The 22,723-nt window shown below is 41.1% G+C and overlaps 1 protein-coding gene across 2 annotated transcripts in view; it reads left to right on the forward strand.

The window, feature by feature from the left end:
* The window catches only part of SHROOM4 (shroom family member 4), a 208,746-nt gene that overhangs the window by 173,698 nt on the left and 12,325 nt on the right, over positions 1–22,723 (forward strand). For both annotated transcript variants that reach the window (XM_059385933.1, XM_059385934.1), the window contains one exon: positions 19,543–20,337. In XM_059385933.1, coding sequence (XP_059241916.1) covers positions 19,543–20,337 — 795 coding nt within the window. The remainder of the gene's footprint in view (positions 1–19,542; positions 20,338–22,723) is intronic.

The raw sequence follows: 22,723 nt of genomic DNA on the forward strand, positions 1-22,723 counted from the left end.
ATTATGCTGAAATATAGATAAGAAGGCATAAACGATGCCCCACCTTCCCAGCAGCCATTGGGAGAACAGAGAGAAGGTAAGACTGTCCGGCTACCACTGTGCCTTTGCCTCAGTTGGGAGGCACTTGTTTCTTGGGCTCAGCTATCATCTTTTTCTAGTACTCACTGGGAACTTAATTAAGATTTGCTCCTGAAAGTCCAGGGGCAGGTAGTGCTAATGATAGATTAACATTCCTGGAAGAAGGTAGGGACATTTTTGCAAATGGCACATATGGCTTGTACTAGAAGGAAAAGAGTTTCTTGGGCAAAGCCTTTAAGAGAAAAAAAAAAATTCCCAGAGTAGAGTCTGCTCCTGTAATGTGGGAAACCTGGCACCTGAAACTCATGTTCCCCAGAGATGAGCCTGCCCGCCATAGGTGGCTATAAGGAGTAGACAGTTACTTTCTCTGGGCTGCTCCCCATCAGCCTGGCAGGACCCTCTTTTTTGTGAAACTCCTTAATATATTCATTTAGCCAGTTCTTCTACAGGCCAAATTATTCAAGACATCCCTAAATAATATTGATTCTTTAAGTGAAACTCTAGAAATGAAGGGGGAATAGGGAAGAAGGCCCTTAGCTGTGCCTATGTGGGGACACTAAGGGAGAGGACTAGAATATGGGTCTCTTGACCCCTAAAGAGCCCAGGGTTCTTTCTGAGGGGGTCTGCATTATCCCCTGTGATTTGGTGGGATATTCAGGAATAATTTGGTCTCTCTGTTGACTCCAAAGACTGAGAAACCTGTCAGTTTTCTGGTTGGCGATAAAAAAAAGGGAAGAACCCAACATTTATGAATAATGTGTCAGTCACTGGGCTGGACCCTTTTTAACTCACAGTCTCATTTATTCTCCACAATAGTTCATTTTATTACCTATTTCACAGATGAGGTCCAGAGAGCTTATGTAACTTACCTGAGGTCCCACATCTAGTTAGCAATGGAGCCAGGATTGGGACCCAGGTTTGTCTGGCCTCAAAGTTTATGCTTTTCCCCTTAAAACTACATCAAGTAGGATCCCTAAGGAAACTTTTCAAAGGGATCCCTCAGCATCATGTCTCAGAAGTCTGAGGCCTGTGTGGGGATATTAGGAGACTCTGTGGCTGATCAGATCCCCTGATCTGATCTGACTTGTAACATGTCCTTGGAGAGATCATTTCAGTCTGGTAGGTCTGCTGAGTTTCCCATATTAGACTGAAACTTTCGAGAGAGGAGACCTGGTCTTGGCTGTAGACTTCTCCTCAGACTTCTCCTCTGTGCCTAACATAGTGCCTGACCCAGAGAATTTGGTCAAGAGGTATTTGTCATTGGCTTGCCAACTGAAGAAACAGCCTCCTCCACCATTGAATGGGTGAAATAACACAAAAATAATAATGCTAACTAGCATTTCTTGAGCACAGTGCTGTATTGTAGGCACCATTCAAAACACTCACAAATATTTACAGTTGACCCTTGAATGACACAGGTTTGAATCGCATGAGGCCATTTATCACGGGGTTTTTTTCAATGAATACAATATGGTACTATGAATATATTTTTGTTATGATTTTCTTAATAACATCTTCTTTTCCCTAGCTTACGTTATCATAAGAATATAGCATATAATACCTAGAGAATACAAAATATGGGCTAATTAACCATGTTATCAGTAAGGCTTCCAGTCCACAGTAAGCTATTAACAGTTAAGTTTTTGCCAAGTCAGAATTTACCCATGGATTTTCAACTGCATGGGAGAGGAGGGGTAGTGTCCCTACCCTGCCCCCCATTGTTCAAAAGTAAACTGTATTTATCATCATAACCCTAAGGGATAGTTATTATTAGACTCTCTGTTTGACGGAGAGAAGAGACTGAAGCATACACAAGTAAATTCATTTGCCTGAAGTTCCACAGGTCTGTTAAGTTGACTAGACCCAGTTAGTCTACTTATAGAGACACTAGACTAACCTACAGTGCCTCTCCAGACTGGTTCTCTTACCAATCAGCCAGTGAAGGAAGAGGACTTTATTCAAAATCTAGTGTATGTACTGCCTTTTTCTAGGCAAGCAGGGGGAATGTTAGAGAAAGAGCATCAGGAAGCAAAATGCCTGTCCACCCACCGCTTGAGCAAAGGAAGACTAACCCACACAAAGTTAAGTAGCAGTAATAATAAATTACCACTTACAAAACGACCTATGTGCTGCCAGCTAAGTTATACATATTATGTTATGTTTTATATGCCCCCCCAACTCTGTCAGGTTGGTATTATTATTCTAACTACAGTGGTTTTCAAAGTTGAATGTGCTTTGGAAACACCTGGAGGGCTTGTTAAAACACAGACAGGTAGATTCCACCCCTACCCTCCCAACCCCTGCCAGTAGGTATGGAGTAAAGCTCAAAATTTGTTTTTTTTTTTTTGGGACGCCTGGGTGGCTCAGTTGGTTGAGCAGCTGCCTTCGGCTCAGGTCATGATCCCAGCGTCCTGGGATCGAGTCCCGCATCGGGCTCCTTGCTCAGCAGGGAGCCTGCTTCTCCCTCTGCCTACCATTCTGTCCGCCTGTACTCGCTCTCTCTCCCTCTCTCTCTCTGACAAATAAATAAATAAAATCTTTAAAAAAAAAAAAAAAAAAAAAAAAAAAAAATTTGTTTTTTTTTTCATTTTTCATTTTCATTTTTAAATTTTCCTATGTTATATTAGTCACCATACAGTACATCATTAGTTTTGGAGGTACTGTTCCATGATTCATTGTTTGCATATAACATCCAGTGCTCCATGCAGTACGTGTCCTCCTTAATACTCACCGCCAGGCTCACTCATCCCCCCAACTCCCTCCCCTCTAAAACCCTCAGTTTGATTCCCGGAGTCCATAGTCTCTCATGGTTCATCTCCCCCTCTGATATCACCCCTTTCATTTTTCGCTTCCATCTCCTAATGTCCTCCATGCTATTCCTTACGTTCCACATATGAGTGAAACCATATGATAATTGCCTTTCTCTGCTTGACTTATTTCACATAGCATAATCCCTCCAGTTCCATCCATGTTGATGTAAATGGTGGGTAGTCATCCTTTCTGATGGCTGAGTAATACTGCTTTGTATATAGGGACCACATCTTTATCCATTCATCTGTTGAAGGGCATCTCAGCTCCCCACCCCAATGATAGAGATGTAGTAAAAAAAGGGGGGGGGGCACATGCACCCCAGTGTTCATAGCAGCAATGTCCACATGGCCAAACTCTGAAAGGAGCCGACAAAAAATTTTATTTCTAACAAGCTCCACCAGGTGATGCTGACGCTGCTGGTCCTGGGGTCAGAACCACTGACTCGGATAAAGGACATGAGGTTCAGAGAAGTTATAGTCATTTAGTGAAGGTCTCACAGCTACTAAAGGGACAAACCAGGATTGAAACCCAGCTCTTGCTTAACTCAGATGAGTTGCCATAAGATGAAAAATGTCAAATACATGGTTCAAACAAGAAGCATCCGGCACGTGGTATGGGTCCAATACATGATAAATTGTTCTCTAAATTTTTTGGAGGGTAAGAAAACTGAAGACTGGGACCTACAGGAGGAAAGGCCCAGAGGGGCTAAGCAGGGTATGTTGAAGAAATACACTTAAGAGTTCTTGCCTTAGAATTAGTCTGCCTGGGTTCAAATCCAGATTCTTATTTTCTCTAGCTGTACAAAACTTGGCAAGTGGCTGGTCCTCCTTTCTTCTCCCTGTCTCTCACACATATATGCTCTGTCTCTGCCCCATCAGCTTCCTTATTTTTTTTTAATTTTTATTTATTTATTTGACATAGAGAGATAACAAGAGAGAGCACAAGCAGGGGAATGGCAGGCAGAGGGAGAGGGAGAAGAAGGCTCTCCACCAAGTAAGGGGCCTGATGCCAGGCTCAATCCCAGGACCCAAGGATCATGACCTGAGCTGAAGACAGATGTTTAACTGACTGAGCAACCCAGGCACCCCAGTTTCCTTATTTGTAAAATGGGGTTAGAGTACCTACCTCCTCTGATTGTTGCTAGAATTAAATGACAAATATGCATAAAGCATTTGGAATAAAACCCAGTGCAGCAAAACTTCAGTAAATGGTAGTTGTGACAATATAGATGAAGAAGGGGGAGCAGCAGCAGGAGCAACAGCAGAGAAAAGGAGTGAATAGTGAGGTTTGGACCAGGATAGGTAGGCCTCGAAAACTATATAGTATCACAAATACAGAAGCTATTGAAGGTTATCAATCAGGTAAGTGATGTGATAAATGTGGCACTTGAGGCAACTGGGCTGCCTTTGCAGCCTAGATAGGTTGAAGAAGAACAGCTAGGGTCAGTGATCCAGGCATGAATGAGTATGGCTCAGGACTGGGAAGGTGGAGGTGCAACAGGAACAAAGCAGAAGAGCTAGATAAATATGTGTGATATTTTGGGGAGAAAATGTTTATTATGAGAACTATATTACAGGAAATTAAAAACAGAAGAAAAAGTAGCCTTAGTCCTACCACCCTAACACCCTGATTGTTTTCATTTCCCTACCAGCTTTTATCTATAGGTATAGAGACTTTTCCTGTCAGAGTTATAATAACTATGTAGATGTGATTATGTGTCCTGTTTCTTTTTTTTACACCACTAAGCATCACTTGGTAAACAATTTTTCATGTTGATATACAGTCTTGTTAGTTATAAATTTTAATGGCTGCATATTTCACCAGCTTAATGTGCTGTAATTTACTTAATCATTCTCAAATTGTTGGATAATTAGGTTGTTTCCAATTTCTTGCTATTATAAAGTAATGCTGTAGAAAAATTTTGAGTAGTTATAATCTTTTTCTCATTTTGAATTATCTCATTAAAAACAATTATCTAGAGTTGGGATTACTAGTTGAAACAATATGAGCATTCTTTTTGTTCATGATAAATTTCACCAAACTGTTTTCCCAGGAGCCGTTTTACACTGACATTAACAATATATAAGGGTACTAGTTTCCCCAAAATCTTTCCATCTGTGGAAAATATTTCTAATGCAATAGGTATAAATGGCACCTAGGATAATTTTCACTGGCTTCCTTTGATTATTCTAGTTTGAAATGTCTTCATGTGTTTATTTAATATTTGCATTGCTTCTCACGTGAATTGTCTGTTCAAATGATTTGCTTACAAGTAAGTGACACCTTCTGAGGGAAAAGTACAGAGAACTGATGACTGGAATTTGGGACAGAAAGAAAATAATTCAAACATAATTCTGAGCTTCAGATGACCCAAAGGAAGTCATTGACAGAGCTGGGGCAGGTGAGAAAGGGGAGCTAGCTTGGTGCAGATGATAAATTTGAGTTGGGACATGCTGAATTTGAAGTTAGCGAGGAAGACAAGTAGATTCTTTGGAGGAGGTTTGTCGATCAGCCAGTCAGGGGGTAGGATGAGGAAGAAAACCTAGCAAAGGAAAATGAAGGGGCAAGTAGCCAATGTGACCAGTACACCATGACAGAGGATAAGAAGACTGCTATTGGCTTTGAAAATTTAGAATTGCAAGTGACCCTCAGGAAAACAAGTGTAGTAAAGTGGTGGGCCTGGAAAGTAGATAGCATGATGTTCCATAAGGGGGATTCCTAGAAAAAAAATATACAGAGCTTTACACATCATGAATTCACCTGTTTTAAAGTGTGGAATTCAATGAGTTTTGGTAAATTTACAGCACTGTACAAATCATCACCATAATCCAATTTTAAGAGCTATCCATCTCCCTACAAAGATCCCTTGTGCCCGTTTGCAGTCACTCCCCATTCCCACCCACAACCTCAAGCAGCCCAACCATATTTTGGTTCCTGTGGATTTGCCTATTCGGTACATTTCCTACAAGTGGAATGAGACAATATGAAGGCTTCTGTGTCTGGCCTCTTTCATTTCTCATGCTTTAGTGATCCATTGTGTTATAACATGTATCAGTACTTCATGTCTTTTCTTTGCCAAATAATATTCTACTATATGGATATATCACTTTCTATTTATCCATCCATCTATTGGCGGACATTTGGGTTGTTTTCACTTTTTAACTATTGTGAATAATGCTGTTTTGATCATTTGTGTACAGTTTCTGTGTGGACATGTTTTCAGTTCTCTCGGGTATATACTTAAAAGGTGGAATTTGGGGGACATATGGAAATTCTATTAACTTTCTGAGGAACAGCCTGTTTCTCAAAGTGGCTGTACCATTTCACATTTCCACAAGCAACATAGGGAGGTTTCAGTTTCCTTTCATTAGTTTAATTTTATTTTTTAAGATTTATTTATTTATTTGTGTGTGTGAGAGAGAGAGAGTTGGGAGAGGGAGAGAGCACAAGCAGGGGGAGCAAGCTGAGGGAGAGGGAGAAGTGGGCTCCCCACCAAGCGGGGAACCCAATGTGGGGCTTGGATTCAGGATCCCTGGGTCATGACCTGAGCCAAAGGCAGACACTTAACCAACTGAGCCACCCAGGCGTTCCTCCTTTCATTAATTTTAATACAATGATTGTGTGTTAGTGTTACTGTGTCATTAGAAAAATATTTTAAAAGAAGAACTTTAAAAACATAATTGAACATTTAAAAATATCTTAAAAGAAGAAATTGGCTGGCAAGAGGGAGAGAAATGGAGTGGTAATTAGAGGGAGCAGTAATGTTTAAGTTGATGATTCTCCAAATGTAGTCCTAGGACCTGCAACCTCAGTATCACCTCTGAACTTGTTGGGGATGCAAATCCTCAGGCCCCACTCAGACCTACTGAATCAGAAACCCAGGATGGGGCTCACAATCTGTGTTTTTAACAAGCCCTCCAAGTGATTCTGATGCAAGCTAATTTTGAGAACCATGGGTTTAAGTGCAGGTTTGGTCAGGATTCAGGAAACCAGTTTAAATTTAAAAACAGAAAAGAGGGGCACCTGGGTGGCTCAGTGGGTTAGGCCTCTGCCTTTGGCTCAGGTCATGATCCCAGGGCACTGGGCTCGAGCCCCGCATCATGCTCTCTGCTCAGCAGGGAGCCTGCTTCCTCCTCTCTCTCTGACTGCCTCTCTGCCTACTTGTGATCTCTCTGTCCAATAAATAAATGAAAATCTTAAAAAAAAATGAAACAGAAAAGAGAGGTCAATGGAAAGAAAAAGAGTATTGATGCTTAAGATGGATGACAGTTTTATGACCTCAGGGAAGATGAAAAGGTCAAGGGCAGAGATTACATTTAAGAGGAGAAATCTTTTTTTTTTCTTTTAAGGTTTTATTTATTTGATGGAGAGAGAGAGAGATCAGAAGTGAACAGAGAGGCAGGCAGAGAGAGGGCGGGGAAGCAGGCCCCCCGCTGAGTAGAGCTCCCGATGTGGGGCTCAATCCCAGGACCCTGAGATCGTGACCTGAGCTGAAGGCTGAGACTTAACCCTCTGAGCCACCCAGGTGTCCCTAAGAGGAGAAATCTTGACGAGTTTCTGCTCATCTTCCCCTCCAATCCTCCCCCACACTTTAAACATTTCTTATGTCATTTCTGTCACAGCGGGAATGATGGGTGTAGGTGGGAGAATCAAATGTACATTCTTGAGCCACTCTTTTTGCCTGGAAGCCTGCAATGAATTGTAATTTCAGGTAGTTACACCCTTGGTTGTCTCCTCCACTGTTATTTGGTTTGTGTGCAGAGAATGCAAAATGCATTATAATATTAGCAGGAGGGAAAAAAAGTGGTGAGTAGATCTGCCAGGAGGAAAATCTATATGCATAAGTGATGTATTTAAAAGCCGAAAGAAAGTATTTTCTAGATTATCTCTTTTGGTTTTCTGTACCTGTGATTGCTTCCTGTGATCCTTTCCATTTCTCTACTTGGCACAGAGCTTTAGAATGTGTAGAGCACTTTTATATACATGGCTACAGTTAATCCTCACAACAACCCTATGCAGTTGAGCTTTATTTTTCCCATTTCACTGATAAGGAAGATGAGACTCAGGAGAGGCAGTGCTGTACTATTATTAACAACAACAACAAAAGGTATAATACCCAACATTTATGAAGTGTTTATTATGTGTCAGGCACTGCTATAAGCATTTCAGATAAATTATTTATGACTTATCATGACCCCACAAAACAGTTACCATTTATTGACCCAATTTTACAGATGAGGGAACTTACAGATAGATGAAAGTCATTTGCCCAAGGTCCGAGAGGCACTGGATTCCAGAGCCCTTTGCTTCTGGGATTATAAAGCAAGTATGTGACAAAACTAGACTACTACCCAGGTTTTTTAGTTCTCTGCCTCGGGCTTTCTTGTTTCCTTTTATCAAACCACACCATGAGCAGAGTGTGGAATATCCAGTACACATTTCTTATTTGCTGATTGAGTGAAAGAAAATGGATAATTCAGAATTGAATTTCATTGTATTAGGAAGAGTACACTTTTCAGGAAGGCTTTGCACCCAAGAAGAATGCAGTCTTCTGAGGCATGGAAGGATTTTTCAAAAGTGTGACAAAGTGAATTTAAATACTTAGGTATTAATGTACTCCTGGGCTCACAAAACTTATATAAGGAAAATTATGAAACTGTAATGGGAGAAATAAAGGCCTGAATAAATGCATAGCTCTACTCTGCTTCAATTTGGAGAGACTAAATATAGCAATGATTACAGTACTTCCTAAGTTAATGTATAGACACGATGTACTACTTATTAGAGTCATGGTGGGATGCTTTATAGAACTTGTAAAAATTCTAGTGAAATCTATCTGGAAGAATAAGTGGGTAAGAATACCAAATAATACATTTGTTTAAAAAGACAATGGTGGTAGACTTACCCTATCAGATTGTCATAAGGTGACAATTATCAAAACCGTATGATAGGGGGTTGAAAAAAGGCAAACAGTGAATTTTTTTTTTAAAAAAAAGAGATTCTAGGAATAGATTTAAGCTATTCTAAGAATATAGAGTACACTGGAAACATCTCTGAACTGGGAAAGCAATCATTCTTTCTTTAATAAATGTTGGAATCTTAGGTATCAATATAGAGAATAATTAACTTAGATCCATAGCACATTGAATACTCTGTAGTAAATTCCAGAAAGCAGACAGTGGAATAGCAGATTTGTTCCAACTACGAATAGAAGATAAATTTGTGTCTGTTAAATGGAAGATATCATCAGAGACAAGATAGATGGTTTTAAATATATAAAAGTTGGGGGAAAACCTTTGTACAACAAAATATAATAAAAAGCTAAACAACAGAATGAGGCAAATGTCTGGGGTCAGCATCACTGATAACAGTTGACTGTCCAAAAGATATAAAGAATGGATATAGATATAGAAGGTCAGCTTTCAGATTTGGCTTCAAAAAAGGCAAGGAAACTGAGCAGGCAATTTACAGGTGAGAAACTCAAGGTGGTAAAATCACTGCATGGAAAAGTACAGTCGCACTAGCAATTAAAGAAATGTAAGCAGAAACAACTCCCACGTATCATGACCTGCTTTTTAAACTATCAACAATTAATGGAAATGATCAACAAATTATAAAACCCTATCTTGACAAGGTTGTGAGGAAACCATTCCTGGGAACAACATAAAATTGGCTCAGTTTTCTTGGAGGACAACCTAGAAATATGTGACAAGAGTTATAAAACTGTTCATACCCTTTGACCCAGAAGACCCTGAAGGAAATAACCTACAAAAGGAAAAAAAAACGATTTGTTTAAAGATGTTCTTAGTAGTGCTATTTATGATCATGGAAAAGATTTACCCATCAAATAGATAGATCATCATAATGGAAACAGAATACAGCTATTAACAATGACAGGTATTAAACTATTGGGTCTTGCACAGAAACAAGTATTTGTAATAATATTAACCCCAGAAAGGCTAAATCCTAAATCACATGTTGAATGTTGAATCTGATAGTAGCCATATACAAAGAAAACTCAGAAAGGCAGCTAGTAAGCTGTAAATAGCTGGAGTTGAATACACAAGGTGTTTTGGGGGCACATGTCAAGTTGCTGAAATTGATAATAAAAAAAAAAGACAATCTAGGGAAGAGGATTGATTGGTTTGATTTAGGCCCAGGAAGTTAGAGATCAAGGGCTTTGGAAAAATCTACATACTGGTAAGACAGTGTTACTTACCAGGCATGTTAGAACTCTCAGTCAACCAGCACATCTATGTATTTAAGTCTGTGAGAATTTTGACATTCCTAGGGGTGTACATCACTAGACCTTTTCAAATTTCCAAATCTTTCGCTACCACTGCAACATAGCACCTCCCCACCCCCACCAATAAACACTGTATTATCTAGCTCAGAATCATCACTTTCTTAAGACGGTTCCATCACTTCAATCACCAACACTAGCTTGTAGATAGTTGGCGCTTCGGTGCCATTATTCATAAAGAAGCATATTTTCTCTCTGCCATGGTGACTGTGTACCTTGTCAGCAACTAGAGACCCGCCAAACCATGTTGAGAGATGGCAGGCAGTGCCAAGCATTTGACGAAGCTTCCTCCTTTGCTGGTGCCTTGTCCTATCAACCAGTATTGTGATGCTTTGGAAGTCAAATACATACCCCTTGCAAAAAGACCAGTTACTACACTTCTTGGATCTTTAGGGTTACTCTCAAAGGTTTAAAAGCTTAAATGTTAAATACATTCGGCCAGGAAAACTACTCTACAACGATAATTGAGCAACAAGAATGCCTTTTAAATCATCTGAGACAGAATCATGTTCTTTATAACTTTGGTATTAAGTCTTTCCATTGTATGCTAGGTCTTTGAAAGTCAGTACATTAATATCTGGTATACATAAGGACTCAAATAGACAACACGTCCTCTCTTTCCCTGACCCATCCATTGCTTAACCATGGTGGGGCACCAAATTTCCTTGAATAACATTAGGATTCCCAGAACTTTTTGGAACTCCAGTATTCCCATAATTTTATTTTGTAAATCTTCATCCCAGTTGTCACATGGATGGTATGTATATATTTAATTAAATGAATTTTGTTTTGAGAATTTTTTAATGGCTTTATACCTCTTAAGATACCCCGATGAGTTGGGAACCTGGTAGGTAACAACTGATTAGAGCAGTAGAGCCCAAAGCATGATCCTGGGCGAGCAGTACCATTATCATCTGGGAAATTGTTAGAAATAAAAATTCTCCACTCTGTTCCAGACCTACTAAATCAGAAATTCTGATGACAGGACTCAGCAACCTGTGCTTTAATAAGCCCTCCATATGGTTCTGATGCATGCCCAGGTTTCATTACCTCTGGATAGCAACAAGTAGAGCCTTAATAACCTTGGCCAGCCCGATCCTCAGCTGAATTATTCTTGTGTCAGACCCTCCAGGTCCCCCAACAGTGTATTATTTACTCCTAAAATGTCTTCTATTAAGTCTCTTGAGAAGGGTATTCAAACACTGAAGAGGCAGCATGTTGCATGGGCAAAAGTGTGGGCATTGGAGTCAGATGGAAATTCTGGTCACTATTCCCTTTGTGTTCTCCAGTTGTTTAACGTCCCTGAGCCTCATTTCTAATACAGCTGAGAGAATACCCACTCCAGAACATTCTCTCAAGAGTTAAATCAAAGCCCTGTCAGCTGTCCAGCCCTGTGCCTGATGGACTCTCAGTAAACATAGCACCGACCGTTACCATCCCTTACTGCCATGTCCATGACACTATTTAAAATCCAGGGGAGTAATGGGAAGAGCTTCTTGGAAATTCCAAGTTGGGGCCATTGGAGAGGGGAAGCAAGGCTTTACCCAGGACAGCCCCAATAAAGCAAGGATTTCTCTGATTTCTTCAAAGGACACTTGGCACCAGCCTGCTGGGGCAAGTCTTGCCACTTGCATTTTTCATTGCCAGACTAATTGTTCCTTACTTGAAGTTCTGTAGACCCAGAGGCAGGGAAGGGTGGCAAAAACAATCCTTCTCGGCCCTTGTCCCCTCCCAGTGTAAGCCTCCTTGTGTCTCACTTCCTGGATCTTGCAAATATTTCCTTCAGCAATAACCTGGGAGTGGCTGTTTCTCTTGGAACAGTCTTATCTTTTGGCTGCTGAGAAAAGGGAAAGGGGAGAGGGGCTGGAAATGTGCACCCTTGCTGCTGAGATCCTGGAATACTAAGCTATTGTGGTGAGTTTAAAAGTAAAATTTCCAAAGAAGAAAACTTCAGAAGAGTGGGGGAAGAGGCAGGAGAAGATTTTTTTCCCATTCTCTGCAAATATTAGTTTTCATTTTCAATCACTATCAGGCCAAAAATATATATATTTTAACAAAAGGGGAAAATCTATTCATCAGAAGAAAATGTAACCTGTGCCAAGAGGAAAAGAGAAGAACAGCCCAGGACTTGGCAGGCAATTCGCTTTTGTTTTTGAGATGTAGTCTTCTTACTGGTGTCAACAAAGCCCTTTCTTACACTTAGCTTTCATGCTTCCATGCAAAGAGCTAATGTTTCCATGGACACCTGGGGACGACTGCAGTGTGAATACCTTTTGCCTCACCCTAGGAGCCCTTGCTCTAGTGAGATTGCCCATTGGGGTCAGATAAGGCAAGTTCCAGCCTACATACAAGGACTTCTTACTAGCTGGGAAAATGATTTACCACCCCCACCTTTCTAAAAGATGTTATTTATTTATTTGAGAGAGAGAGAGAGAGAGTGTGTGTGTGCAAGCGGTGGGGAGGAGCAGAGGGAGAGAGAAGCAGACTTCCCGCTCAGCAGGGAGCCCAAAGACATGGGGCTGGATTCCCAAGACTCCAGAATCATGACCTGAACTGAAGGCAGACACTTTACCGACTGAGCCACCCAGGCGCCCCTGAATTACCCCTTTTAAGTTTTAGGATTCTTACATGTCCACTGGCAATGATGGCACCAACTTTGATGGGTTGATGTGAAGACTAATAGAAATACACACATGAAAGTGCATAAAGCAGTGCCTAATACACACTAGGAAGTAAGAAACCATAGTTCATTTCCCTTAATGAAACTCTTTATCCTTGTCCCAAAGTAGAGTTGTAAATTTCTGTGCATATAGACAGCTTGAACCCTTGGAAAACAGGACTGTTAGGAAGCCAGTAACCTTCATTTGAGCCTGACACACTTCAGTGAAAGCCTTCCATTCCTCAGGTTGCTTCAGCTGTAGTGCCTCAAGGAAGGGACTATGTCAGTTTTGCTCCCCCTTTGATCTGGCCACCTTGCACAGTAGAATATTCAATTGCCGCGTAGAAGGACTTGTACACACACTGACCCAGCTGATCCCATTGAAGGTTCTCCTTTCTCTTTGCGGGATCATGCCCATTCCTTCTCCCCTGATACAAGTGATTCTGCAAGGCTCAGGCTGGCCCCACACAGGCCATGTAAGTGGGGAGGGGCAGTACTTTAAAATAGGGATTGATGGTGGGGGGGCTGAGTGGCTCAGTCAGCTAAGCATCTGCCTTAGGCTCAGGTCATGATCCTGGGGTCCTGGGATCGAACCCCACATCAAACTCCTTGCTCAGCAGGGAGCCAGCTCCTTCTCCCTCTGCCTGCCCTTCCCCCTGCTCATGCCCGTTCTCTCTGTCAAATAAATAAAATCTAAAAAATAAGAAGGTTTCTCTAAAAAAATCATAAAAACTAAAATAAAATTAAGAGTGTTGCCGAGAACAGCAATTTCCAGGTTGCCTTGTCAGAGCCCAATGCCCCCAGGTAAGGTTACAGTGCCATGAATTAGGACATCAAATATCTAGAAGGGCATGTTTGTTTCTTCCAACTGATTCTAGAGTTGTCCACCTATAGGTAAATCCTGTAAGGCTGGCATAAGTGGTTAGTACCTGAACAAGACAACTTAGAATATCGAATCCTTTTGATTTTTACACTGCTTTGAAACCTCAACTTGGTTTCTTTGTGGTTTTTTTTTTTTTTTTAATTTTCTGTCCCTTTTAAGGAGATGAGCAGAGTGAGTAAATGAGCCCAGTGTTAAAATCCTTGGTTAGCTTGGGCCTCCTAGCTAGGTACCCATGTGGCTGAGTTGAGATCCGAGATTTCCCGGTTTCTTGGGTGTTGAGCAGAGCTGAATATTAACTAGGGGACAGTATAGTCCAACTCCTTTGGTAAGAACAAGGAGCAAGGCCGAAGAATACAGCAGTGAAGTTTGTACACTTGACACAACTGACACAACCATATGCAGTGGCTCTGAGTAAGGGACTCTGTTCTAACAATAAACATAGTTCTGTCATCTGTCATTATTAATCACCTTTCCATGTACCCAGCATTGCTGCTAGGTCCTTTTTATACAGGTAATCCTCACAACGGTGTTGTAAGATAAATATTTTCCTGAAACTGAGATAAATTAAATGCTGCCTGCAAGGTCATGCAGCTTTTGGGTTATGGAGCCCAATTTTACATTTTTACTCGAATGCAGACCCAAGTCTTTCTGACACTGGGTTCTTTCCACTCTACTCTCTTGCCTTGCCTTTCCTGTGCTCTGATGAGGGAAGAGGAAAGGGTGGCAAATTTGAGTACTCTTGTCACCACAGTTGCAGGACATCAGCCCATTGAGGGTCTTTGGAGACCTTGCTGTCACCACCTTCATTTCATAATGCAGCTAGACTGGAGATGAAGGCAGAGAAGGGAGAGAGGCAGGGAAAGAAGGTGGGAAGCTGTGTGGTGATGGGTGGAAGACAGGCTGAATAGATGGGAACCAAACCTAACTGGAACAAAGAACTCTGTCCCCCAATCTCCAACCCAAACCATAGCCTTCCCATCATTTTCACCCTGGATGCTTGTTTCCATAGTATGGTCCCAGAACCACTTGTATTAGAATCCCTTGGGGGCAGTTGTTAAAAATTCAGATTCCCAGGCATCACCACAGAGGTACTAAATCCCAATTTCTGGGGGGGAGGCTCACCGATTTGCATTTTCAACAACCACTCTGGGTAATTTCACTCAAGAGCCATTTTGATTAGAAACAACTGTCCCAGACCAGTGTTTTCCAACTTTTTTGGATCATGCACCCTCTTCAGAAAGAATTTGGAGCACGCACTTTCAGTATATGTTGGTAGTTTATTAATAAATCCCTTATATGTACTAATTTCCCAATATTTGTATATTTAAATGCAAAAAAATGGTGACATTTTTGCAATAGTGTTCTTAGATGAGACTGGTTTCTCATTTGTCTTTATGTATATTCTAGTTGTTGGGTTTTGGTATTGACATTATGCAGGATTCTTTTCTTTTCCCTCAATAGATTCCAGAGTCTAGGAAGTGTAAATAGCATTGAGGTTGTCTGTTCCTTGAAGGTTGGTAGAATTAACACAAGATCATGTGAGTGTGCGATCTTTATTTTGCCAAATTTATCAACATTGTTTCCTATGATAACAGGTGCATTTAAATATTTCCATTCTTCTGCAATTGGTTTTGGTAACTTTTATTTTCCTAGAAAAACATCCTAAGCTTTCTAACTTGTTTTCATAGAGTAGAACAAAGTATTCTCTTATTCTTTTCATTTACTCTGCAACTGTGGTTATTTCTCCATTTCTAATTTTGTGCATTTGGGGTTTTTAATTAGATTAGCAAGTGGTTTGTCTTTTTTATTGTTTTATATTTTCTTTTGAAGTAGTAGCTTTTGGCTTTAATTATTAATTCTATCATTTGTTTTCCAGTGTATTAATTTCTGCCATTAGTTTTCTTTCTGCTTTGCTTACATCTATTTTTGTGGCTCTTTTCTTGACATCTTTTGTTCAGTGCTTAATTCATTGATCTTAATTTGTTCTTATGTATTAATGTAAGCATTGAAGGCTACAGATTTTCTTGTGACCACTGCTTTATTCATTTAAATTTTCTAGCTTCTGATATTTCATTGTTATTTTTTAGGTATTCTTCAATTTCAGATCAGATCCCTTCTTTGACTATATTGGGGGATATTTTCTTCCCTTTTATTTTCTATGTACTAGAAGCTTTTGTCTTTCATTTTTGTTACTAATTTCTTGTGTTGTTATGTTGTTATTGGGTACCATTATTTGTACTTCTTTCATTTTTGGCTTAATATGGAGTCAATTTAAGAACGAACGGTTCAATGGACCCTTGAGAATAGAGAAATTTAAGTGTTCCCATTATCTTAGTTTTGACTGTTATATCTGTCATCAGCTGAAACAGCCTCATAGTCCATTGCTCCCTTTTTCTACCTTTGCATTTCCTATGGCTTTGCTTTATGAATTTTGATGCTATGTTGACACATAAAGATTTAGGGTAGTTAGATCTTAATCATGTGTTCTAACCACTAACTTATAGTGCCCCTCTTTGTCTTATTATTTGATTTTCTGCTTTGTAGGTGGCTCAGTTGGTTAAGTGTCTGTCTTCAGCTCAGGTCATGATCTTGGGGCCCTGGGATCAAATCCCACATCCAGCTTCTTGCTCAGTGGGGATCCTCTCCCTCCACCCTACTTGTGCTCTCTCTCTCTCTATCTCTGACAAATAAAATCTTTAAAATATAATTCTACTCTGTTATGATATGAATGTCATGGTTGCTGGGTTTTTTTCATTTTTGGCATGAATCCATTTATTTTATGGAAGTACACTTGATACACAAAGTTACATTAGCTTCAGGTATACAACATAGTGATTTGAGAAGTCTATACATTATGCTGTGCTCACAAGTGTAACTGGAGCCCTGTATTTCCCACTCCCCTTTGCCCATTTCGCCCATCCTCTCTCCCCCAACGTGTACCTGTCTGGCTACCATCAGACTGTTTTCTGCACTTATGGGTCCATACCCGCTTTTTATTTGTTCATTTTGTTTTTTAGATTCCACATATGAGTGAGATTATATGGTATTTATCTTTCTCTATCTGACTTATTTCACTTAGCATTATACCCTCTAGGTCCATCTGTATTGTTGCAAATGGCGAGATCTCATCCTCTTTTATGGATGACTAATATCCCTGTGTGTGTGTATGTGTGTGTGTGTGTGTGTGTGTACACCATCTTTTATCCATTCATCTTCTTTATCCATTCATCTGTTGACAACACTTCGGTTGCTTCCATATCTTGGCTATTTTAAGTAAAGCTGCAGTGAACATGGAGGTGCAGATATCTTTTCAAATTAGTGTCTTTGTTTTCTTTGGGTAAGTACCCAATGGAATTTATGGATCATATGATGTTTCTATTCATTAATTAATTTATTAAACAAAATTTATTAAATGCCTACTGTGTTGCCAGGCACTAGGTACTAAATAAATGAGACACATAAGATCCTTGCCTTCATGGGGCTTACATTTTAGTTAGAGAGTGGAGCATGAAATAAACAGGTAAAAGTAGGTATGTAGGTATAATGTTAAGTGGGGATGTGTGTTCTGAGAAAGAACACAAAAGAAAAAGGATAGAAAAAGGATAGAGCACAAAAGAAAGAAGGATAAGCCATCTCTATTTTAGATAAGGATGTCAGGAAAGTCCTCTGCCTGATAGCATTTGTCAACCTTTTACTCTCTACTCATCACCTTGTTTGTTTCCTGCTGGAGAAAATGCCAGGTAGAACACTTTGCACACAAGGAGGAACTTAAACTCTTAAAGAACTATAGGTGGGCAAAGACTCAAATAAGAAGGGATAGTGGATGGACGTGTGAAGGTGAATTTCTGATCCATGTGAGTGACGAGCTAGCCACAATGGGGACTGGAGATGAGTTCACTGAAGGAAATTTGGTTCTTTATTCTCTTTGAGCTTGGCTACCATTATGTGTATGATTATTTTTTAAAGAAATATTCTCAGTCTTCAGTATGACTATTGAATGGGTATTCTGTCTGATGAATTAACTGAACTTCTGGAATTTCCTGTCACTAGGCAGTACTTAGCATGATGCTGATTGCTCACAGGCTACAGCAGGAAACCAGAGCTTCTGGTTTAGAGGCTTAACTCTTTATACTCTGAGACTAAAGAGCTGTCCTTTGACTTTGGTCACTCTTTATTATACAGAAGCTTGACTTTTTATGCATATTTTATACTTATTTAAATCAGCCTGGACTTCTTTCTTTGGATATTTTTTCAGTTGCTTATAAGATGAGAATCTCATTTTGCCTCACAAGTGACAGTCTTTTTAATCTGTTTATACTTTTTTTCTTATAAACATAGAATATATATACATATATACACATATAACACATACATTAAAATACACACACACACACACCCTTAAGTCTTGAATCTGGAATTTATTTTGGTACATAATAGAGGGTGCGTCTCCAAATATTTCTGTTCTGCAGTTATCTCAAAAAAAAAAAGATTTTTAAGACAGTATTTCTTTTAAAGATTTTATTTATTTATTTAAGATAGAGCAAGAGTGAGAGAGAGAGAGCACAAGCATGGGGAACAGCAGGCAGAGGGAGAAGCAGGCTCTCCACTGAGCAGGGAGTTTGATGCAGGGCTCTATCCTCGGACTCTGAGATCATGACCTGACTCGAAGGTAGATCTCAACTGACCGCCACACAAGCACCCCTCCAAAAAAATTTTCTTAAAAAATCATCCTTTATCTCCTTCTTATAGAAGGTGAATTAAACACAGAAAGCACTTAAAATAGTGCCTGGCATTTTATAGATCGATGTGTTTCTGGGATTTTCATTCTGTTCTATTAATCAGTAACACACTGTTTTAATTATAATTGCTTTATAATATGCCTAATCCCTCACCCCCATTTCTTCTGTAGCAAAATACTTTTCAATATTATATCTTACTTTAAGTTTCAAATTAATTAAAAAAGGTTATAGTTAAAAATTCCTGTTGAGAATTCTGACTAGAATTGCATTAGAAGAGCTATTTTAAACCCAAAATTGTAGATATTTGTGAGTTGCCTATTTGATATTTTTTGGTACAAATATAAAAACATGGACAGAAAGCATTTCAAATTCACGGTACAGCGTGCATCTGGAGAAACAGCAGGTGAATAGAAGTGGGGAGTGAAAACAAAGGGTATTATGTATTTGTTTTTTAAAAAATCATCAAGTATAGATGGCAGAGTATTAAAATTAATCCTGGGCAGTAGGTGGGAACATGAAATATTTATTATAGCAATCTCTGTATGTTTCTAAATATTTAACATTTTTCATGATTAAAACCAAAGCAAACAAAAACAATATAACAGAATAACCAGACTTGTAAGCCTCAGTACACAGCACATTCAATTGGAGTGCTACAGCATGGGGTACTGTGTGTATCCAGTCTTTAGAGCTAGACTGTCCAGTTTCAAATCCTAGCTCTACTACTTACCAGCTGTATGACCCGGAGCAAGTTACTTAACCTGTCCGTGCCTCAGTTTTCCTGGCTATAAAATTGAGATTCTAATAATAGCTAGCTTCTGGGGTCATTTGTGAATATTAACTAGGACACAGAAAGCACTTAAAATAGTGCCTGGCATTTAGTACATACTTGATTAAGTGTTAGCTATCAATACTGAGTGCTAGTATTACTACTCTTATGATTGCATTTACTATGTATATTTGCATTGTTCTATGGCCATCTTGAAGTTTGCAGAAATGATGTTATCCAAAACATGGGGCCATCTGAATCTTGCTTGTTTTACACACTCTCCATCTTACTGTTTTGCAGGGAAATGGCTCATTCCAAGGCTAGCTTGTCTTGGGCAACACCATTCCATCCTTGCCTTGAGAACCCAGCACTGGACTTGTCAAGCTACCGAGCGATCTCTTCCCTTGACCTTCTCGGAGACTTCAAGCACTCCTCGAAAGAAACAGAGGAAACTTCCGCTTATGAGGAGGGGAGCTCCATGGCCTCCATGCCCCGCCCGCTGCGGAGTCGTGCCTTCTCAGAGAGTCACATCAGCTTGGAGCCACAGAGCTCTGGGGCCTGGGGGCAGCATAGGAGAGAGCTCTTTACCAAAGTTGATGAGACCCAGCGGGATCCTTTGGGAGCCCGAAAGAAGGCCTTTCCTCCTCCTCGCCCTCCTCCTCCCAACTGGGAGAAGTACAGGCTATTCCGGGCAACCCAGCAGCAGCAGCAACAGAAGCAGCAACAAGAGGAGGAGGAAGAGGAGGAAGAAGAGGGAGAAGAGGAGGAAGAGGAAGAAGGGGGAGAGGAGGAAGGGGAGGAGGAGGAGCTGCCCCCCCAGTATTTCAGTTCAGAAACCACTGGTAGCACTGCCCTCCATCCTGAAGAGGTCCTGGAGCAGCCACAACCCTTGGGCTTTGGCCACTTGGAGGCTTCAAAGCAGAGCTCACAGAACCACCCAACAGAACAAGAGTCCTCTGGTCTCCACCCCAGCGATTTCCTGCCTCCGGTGAGGGGCCACTTGGGATCTCAACCTGAGAAGACTCAGCCCCCTTGCTGTTACAGTACAGGTGGGCTTTGGAGAACATCAGAGAAGGAAATTGCCAACTCCCCCAAGTAAGTGCTTATGAAAGACAGGTCCCCAACATGGCTGCAGAGTGAGTTTGAACTTCACCTCCACCATTTACCACCTGTGTGACATTGGCTTAACTGAGTAATTAAACTGTTCCCAGCCTCACATTTTTCTCACCAGGAAAACGGGCATGATGATACCCATTCTACATGGTTGTCATTAAGATGAAGACAAGCTCTATAAAGTAGAGAGCCCTGTGTGTAGCTCATAGTTGTTGATTGGTAAATGGTAGTTGTTGAGGTTCTTAAATATCACTGTCCAAATACTATCTTATTTCTCAGTTTGCCTTTAAGATATGCATCAGTGTCAGGCCCCTGAGCCAGAACACATTAAAGCCGTTGTTGCCTCCTGGCATTTCCCCCAAAGCCTGGCTCAGGCTCTTTCCTGCCTTTTCTTTTGCTCACTCTCTAGAAGGAGAGGCCTGCTCACAGCCTGACCAGCCTCTGCTCCAGGACCTGTCTGGGCTTTGAAACTCCTCCCCCAGTTGTTCCTGGGGCTGGGCGCTTGATGCCCTGCCCATTCCTTACAACAGTTAGGGTCACTCTTAGCTGCCTCTTCCACTTTCTCCAACACCCCCAGCCCTGTTACCCTGCCTCTTTGCATTAGCTCCGGTGGGCCATAGGCAGCAGTTGATGGGGTGGACAGGGAGGCCAAAGCAGGAGGGTAGTCTGGCCATGGGGCTGCTGGTGTCTGTTTGCCTCCCTGTGCCTGTGCTCATCAGCATGGCATCCAGTGCCTGGTGGTTGTCGTCTTAGCTCCAAAGCAGCAGAGCTCTGGCTTCAGCTCTGCCGGACGTCCTGCAGAGAGCTCAGCCCACACTCTGCTGGGGGAACGGCTGGGGGGCAAGTGTCTATACTTTAAGTGCTTTCTTTAAATCCCCTTAGAGATGGAACAGGCCTGAGACACTGTTGCTATTAGAAGTACCTTGTTTTCCTGGCTCTTACCCACCCACAGCTCCTTTACCCAGCAATCTGGACCTAGTTGAGTTTTCCAGCACCAGGTCAACAAGCACAGCACAACAGGGCCCAACTAGCTCCTGACACCATGAGAATCTCTCATTGGAGTCCTCATGGCTGCTTCTCGAGCTGTCCATCTAGCTGGAGAGTGTTCTTACTGTGATGAGAACATGCTTTGTGGAAAGTGACCGTGGTCGCTTCCTGTCCCGGCAGGGAGAAGGGAAGGTGACCTAGCAGAGAGTAGGCACTTAACATTTAAGAAGACAGAACAGATAAACAAATAGCTGAATGGGTATTAAGCATTTGCTGTGGGCCACACACAGCTAGTCGTTTTATCCCGCTGATTTCCTTTAATTCCCAATAGCCTTGTGGGCCGTTTGACAGATGATTCCCATTTTACAGATGAAGAAATTACAGCTGAGGAAAATAAGGGACTAACGGACTCTGATCCCAAAGCTAGACCTGCGTGCTCTAAAACCTATGCTTCATTTGCCATCCTAGGCACCCTCTCTCTGGCTCTCTTGCAACGAGCCAGGCCTTAGGAGGCCTTTGGGTCCCTGTAGGGCAGAGGGTTCCAGCGGTCATAGTTACAGGCCCCAGACTTGACCCTTTCAGCCTCCGACTCCTTCCTCCTTTTATTTACCTCCATTCACCTTGGTGCCTTGGCCAGAGAGAAGGAAACTGCTATTACTAGAGATCTTGTAATCCGTTCCAGAGATTTATTTTGTTTAATGACTATAGGATGCAAGGGGAAACATCTGTTTGCACACAGCCCTAGCTAGCTGTGGTTGCAGAGAACCAGTTATAGATGCCTCTTTGAATGGTGTTGATTTAAGGAACAGCATTATTCCCAACAAAGCTAATATTTTTTTAAATTTTTTATTTTTTTACTTTTCAGTGTACTAGAATTCATTGTTTATGCACCACACCCAGTGATCCATGCAATCCGTGCCCTCCATAATACCCACCACCAGGCTGGCCAAACCTCCCACCCCCTGCCCCTTCAAACCCCGCAGATTGTTTATCAGAGTCCATAGTCTCTCATGGTTCATCTCCCCCTCCAATTTCCCTCAACTCCCTTCTCCTCTCCATCTCCCCATGTCCTCCGTGTTATTTCTTGTGCTCCATAAAAATAAGCAAAACCACATGATACTTGACTCTCTCTGCTTGACTTATTTCACTCAGCATAATCTCTTCCAGTCCCATCCATGTTGCTACAAAAGTTGGGTATTCAGCCTTTCTGATGGAGGCATAATACTCCATAGTGTATATGGACCACATCTTCCTTATCCATTCATCCATTGAAGGGCATCTTGGTTCTTTCCACACTTTGGCGACTGTGGCCATTGCTGCTATGAACATTGGGGTACAGATGGCCCTTCTTTTCACTACATCTGTATCTTTGGGGCAAATA

Source organism: Mustela nigripes, chromosome X (genome assembly GCF_022355385.1).
Source record: "Mustela nigripes isolate SB6536 chromosome X, MUSNIG.SB6536, whole genome shotgun sequence".
NCBI lineage: Eukaryota > Metazoa > Chordata > Mammalia > Carnivora > Mustelidae > Mustela > Mustela nigripes.